General features: G+C 33.3%; 1 protein-coding gene across 1 annotated transcript; it reads right to left on the bottom strand.

Moving 5' to 3' along the window:
- Positions 1 to 2337: 2337 nt before the first annotated feature.
- On the bottom strand, positions 2338 to 3668 carry LOC145323751 (cuticle protein 18.6-like). Its single transcript, XM_080166256.1, has 2 exons — positions 3529 to 3668; positions 2338 to 2857 (listed from the first exon to the last, which is right to left on the bottom strand). The coding sequence occupies exons 1-2, from the start codon at positions 3535 to 3537 to the stop codon at positions 2426 to 2428; spliced, it is 441 nt and encodes a 146-aa protein (XP_080022382.1). The 5' UTR covers positions 3538 to 3668; the 3' UTR covers positions 2338 to 2425.
- Positions 3669 to 5361: the final 1693 nt, after the last annotated feature.

The following is a 5361-nucleotide window of genomic DNA, read 5'->3' as shown; positions in this document are numbered from 1 at the left end:
TTTTTTGTTGTTGCTTTATCTTGTTGTTTTTCGAGTCTGGGTTTTAAACTAACAACTTTAGCAATGATTTCAACTGCTGATTTCAGTCGTATGAAACCCTATTATAAAAAGTAGTAAGGTTGTCTAATTTGGTTGTTATTTTCAGGATTGCTTGGGGTGTTTATAGGCTATTCTGACCTCCCTCGTCCTCCCTTAGAGGCTAGGGACAAAGCAACTAGTAGTATTAGAAAAGATTGGGAAAATATTTTAAAACTAAAATAGGCTCCTCCTATTTTCAAGCAACGTTGTCTAGATTAAAAGAGGGTTAAAGCCCAGTGGTTTGCCTCAAAGTGCTAAGTCGCGTCGTTCACAGAAACCTCCCCCCCCCCCCCCCCCCTACTATTTTGAACCAAATTGAAAAAAAGGATTACAACATCCATAAGTAGCGAGGAACAATAACAAAATCATGGAATCATGAGTTAGAGCAGATTTTAAGTTCTCATAACAATGATTAAGGAGATAATATACAAAAACTAAGAAATTCACGAAACCTAAAGAAATAAAGCTTATATCTTCTGAAGCATGATAGATAAACAACACAATGTATAGATTAGATGTGAATATGTCATATGAATCTTCATTAAAAAATTTCAGCTCTGTCTCAAATAGCAGCTAAGATAACCACATTTATCCCATAACGTTATGGACGGACATACATAGTGTATTGCAGAGTAGCTATCTACTAATAATGGGTTGGGGAAAGTTTTTCGTCTGCTTGTTTATCCCTTTATGTCACGTTGGGGTTAGGAAAAGGAAAAAGCCACCCATCATATTTAATTTCAAAGTAAAGGTTTGGGTTTTAATTGTTTTTTTTAGGCCCTTTTTTATAGAGGTTAGGAGTGATGCAATTGATATAGTTGTATATAATATAATTTAAGACCTAAATTCTCATATAGACTAGGTTATCTTATACCCTAGACAAGTTAAATTACATACTGCATTCATAAAATAACAATCAAATCTATATAAATACTTAGTAAGGTTACAATATTAAAACACTAGCGGCAACTTTTGTTTAGAAATAATTTTAAAAATTTCTTTTTGGATAATATTTTTTCTCTAGGGGCGATTCAAAAAATGGGACGTATCCAAAAAAATAATTACGAACCTTCCCAGGACCTATGAAAAGCTACACTGTAAATCAGAACCATGTCGGTTCAGTGGTTAGCAAGATCCTTTGGTACAGACAGGCAAAAAAAGATCCTGTTACTTTTTTATTACTTTAGGTCAAAAAAGATGAAAAATGAAATAATGATTAATCTTTCTGTACGTTAATTATTTCAATTTCCAGAAAAAGCAAAGCTTAGTTAGTCCAGCAGTTACAGAGATCTTTTGATTCACACAGTAGACCTTATTACTTCCATTAAAATTCCCAACTTCTCTTGATATTCTGGAGTACTTTTAGTTTAGCAGTTTACACGATCTTACTGAACAAACATACGTACTAACACACAAATTAAAGTTTTATTATGTTAATGCGGCACTTCTAGTGGAAACGATTGTACTTTTTAAAAGCGACGGTTTTCTATAATCAGGGTCAGTCCTTCCGTCCGTAACGGATAGCTCTGTTCGTTGATTTAGTCATGTTAGAATTGTTCAATCGATTTCAAACTATACATGGCGATTTTTATATGAATGTTGTGTACGATTTAGGAATCGTAGTTACTTTGAAATGACTTTTTCTGCTTTTTAAGTTCTGACACTGCAAGATAGAGTTATTGTTCATTTGTCCTTCCTTTTGATTTTATAGCTTTGCTTTTATGAATGTTGTCATCCTTGTAATTTTACATATTTTGAAACACAATTGTAAAATATTAATTTTAGATTAAATCCAAATATGTAATTAAAACTTAAAGTTACTTGGAAATTAAAATTTTAAAATTACATATAAATATTTTCAGTACATGATCCATTTTGAAAGCAATTTTGATTTGTGAATAAAGAATAGAGGGGGCAAAAGTTAAAAATTTGCCCCCTCCCGATTACAGACCCCATAATAAATCCATGTTGGTTCTAAGATTTGTCAGCTTACACGTTTAAAAAGCTTGGTTTTATTTAGCGTTGAATGAAGAAAAAAACTCTTTAAAAAATTGTGGTAATTTCTCAGCTTTAAAAGAAAAAATTTTCTGCAATCTTTTGGGTCCTCAAAAAAAGGAAGGTAGTTGTTTGAAGTTTTTTTTTGTTTCAAAGTGTTTTTAAATAGCAAAAAAGCTTCTTGTATGGGTAGGAAAGTATGAATCTTAAATAGTGAACCTTAAAATCTGAAACCTAAAAAATGCAATAAAAAAAACATAAAAATTAAAGGTTTTTGAAGGTTTTATTGAAATAAATAGGAATAAATAGTTATTTAGGAAAAATAAAGATATTCCTCTCTCTTTCTCTCTTCTTAACGGCCATGGAGGGCGTGGGGGTGGGCAGCAACCAGGACGGGGGCGTGAGCAACCAGAGGGGCGGCGTGGGCAACAGGGTGGGCAGCGGGGTGGGGTCCATATCCTCCCTTGGGAGCCTCGGGGTAGACGGGGGTACCCTCATAGGTGACCTCAGCGACGAAACCGTTGTAGTGGTCGGCGGTGTAGGTGGTGGTCTGGATTCTGCCGTCGGGAAGGGCAATGGTGAAGGAACCGGCTACGTTGCCCTCAGCGTCCTGGGATTCAGCCTTCTTGAAGTTGGCCTTGCTGTAGTCATCAGCAACTCCGTATTCGTAGGCGAACGGCTGGGGGGCCAGCTTCTCGGGGGCATAAGGGGCGGGGGCACCATAGGCTGGGGGTCCAGCGGGGATGGCGGCGGCAACGGCCACAAGAGCAGAGGCGAGGATAACCTAAACAAGAAAATAATATTATAATCATCATATTGTCCCTATTTTTATTGGGACCTAAAAAGGTCTGTAAAGTAAAAATGGATAAAAAGAAAATGAGATAATGATATAATTTTTTGTTCATTTCTTATTATTTAAAGTACTGAAGTTTTTTTGTCTGCAGCTTAAAATTTCGATTACTACCAAATCAATTGAGTTCTACATTTTATGGAAACGTTTAATAGGTTCTTTATTGTTTTAGGCTTTTTAATTCTTATATCTAAGTTTGGTTTAAGGCTATTTTACCACTCCTTCGATTACAGAGCTCCCAAATGTATATTAACACTATCATATTGTATAAGCAAAAAAAGGTCAGTTTTGACCAAATGTCAAATTATTTGCAAATCATCATTCAAAATGTATTAAAATTTTTGAAAATATTTAATGGTTCTTAAAAGTTAAAAACTCATGAACTGTTGAATTTTTTGTAATATTATTTTAGGCAAAAATCACATATTGAAGAAATTCATATAAAAAATGTTAACTTAAAATAATATAATTTGTTTATTTAAAAAAATATTGTTTTAATTTGAAAAATTAATATCTACTTTTTTATAATACATAATTTGTATCGTAAAACACACTTTTTCTTTAAAAAATTTGTAAATATATATTTTATAATATTATTCACGCACCTTGTACATGTTGATTGTTTAGGGGATGAGTTTAGACTGATTAGAACCATGGCAAACACTTCTATTTATACCAACACACTCACTCACTTCTGTGGCGCCGGCGCTAAACATAGATAGATACACACACGCATAAATAGATAGATATATTCAACCTTTCTTACCCCATCCCCTTCATTTTTGGTCTTTATTCTTTTTGTGGTCGTCTCACCCTTTTTTGCCCTGCCTTTCACCTTGGCGTAATTTCCCCCCAAAACCCCCCCGCCCCCCAAACTTTAGTAACATTTCACTATTGCATGTATACATGTATGTATACAGTCAACTATGGTTATAATATACTACGCTTCAAAAACAACAAAAAAAAATCTTGGAAAAACCTTAGATGTTTAACATTTGATATACTAAGTTTTGATAAAATCTTTAAGATAAAGTCTCCAATTGGTAGCTTTAAATATTTTTAGGGGAGAAAAGGGGAGTAGATTAGTTTGGGGATTAGATTAGTTTGCTTAACCTAAAACACAAACCTAACTTGTTAAAAAAATATTTGTTAATCTTATCTTATGTATAAAGTCTCCCATTGGTAGCTTGCAAATTTAAGGGAGAAGAAATGGGGAGTAGATTATTTTTATTGCCATTGTCATATCTTTAAATAGATAGAATATAATTTAAAACCAAAATCTAACTTTTTGTTTGTCTCGAAATATCTCCCCAACCAATGAACCTATTTAGTTATCAATTTTAGGGAAGCATCAAATTGATGCCGGAATGGTTCTTAGCTATCTTATTTCTTGGGATGGTTTTAGGATCTTTGTTAGCTAGCTTCCTTCCCCTATGAATAAAGAGCCCAAAGATACTTGATTTATTTGAATTGTTAAAATAATTAAAATTGCATCGCAAAACATTACATTAAGTGATTTTTTGGTAATATCTGGTAAAATTTTTTTGCAAGTGTCTTTTTTTTGCATCCTACTCCTGTCCATTTTATCAAGAAAATGTACCTAAAACTGTTTATTACACCAAATTCGCTATTGCGTATGCACAAAATTCAAGTTCATGCTTTAGCGCCTCTGAAAAGACACACACACTCACACACACACACACACAGACAAGTAGGTGTTATTTGTTTAGACTTGAATATGTGTGGTAAAGTTCATAGGGGCTTAGGATTGGCTTATGTTGTGTGTGTGTGTAGGTGTGTGTGTGTGTGTGTATTGCTAATTTTATGTTCCTTTTTCTAATCGGAGAACTTTTATGTACTTGATTTTAAAACGGATAACTGCTCTACGTTTTAAAGGTCTTATGATATATAAAATTACTAGCGACTGTGCCCTTAGCATCTAGGGGCTCTGCATTCAAAGCGGTATAGAAGGGCAGAAGAGCTTAACAATAAAATAGCCTTAAACTATCCAGGGACTAAAAAGAGACGTTATTCAGTTCAGTAGTAATTGAGATCTTATGCTTCAGATATAAAACATTACTACTTCATATAATAATTAGGTATATATATAAACACAGTTTTTTATTTTAACATTTTAATGATGGAATACAATTGTTTCACTATTAAATAGATCATCAGTTCCAATTAAAATGTATAAAATAAGAGTTAAAAAATATATGTCTTTTTGAATCCTTTCATATAATATCCTAATAGCATCTAAAGGAAAGGACGTATTATAGCATTTGAAGCCAAAGGTCGACCCTCTACTTCCAATTTTCAAAAGAAAAGGTAAAAAATTCTTGGGTTTTTTCTCTTGAATGTCTGAGAATACCCTCCCCAAAAGTAATTAAAACCCTTCATTTGACCTATAAGAAACTTCACTGCAAAGAGAGAAATAA

This window comes from Acartia tonsa, chromosome 7 (genome assembly GCF_053477335.1).
Source record: "Acartia tonsa isolate MP-2025a chromosome 7, ASM5347733v1, whole genome shotgun sequence".
Classification (NCBI taxonomy): domain Eukaryota; kingdom Metazoa; phylum Arthropoda; class Copepoda; order Calanoida; family Acartiidae; genus Acartia; species Acartia tonsa.
This window is presented reverse-complemented; position numbering and strand designations above follow the sequence as displayed.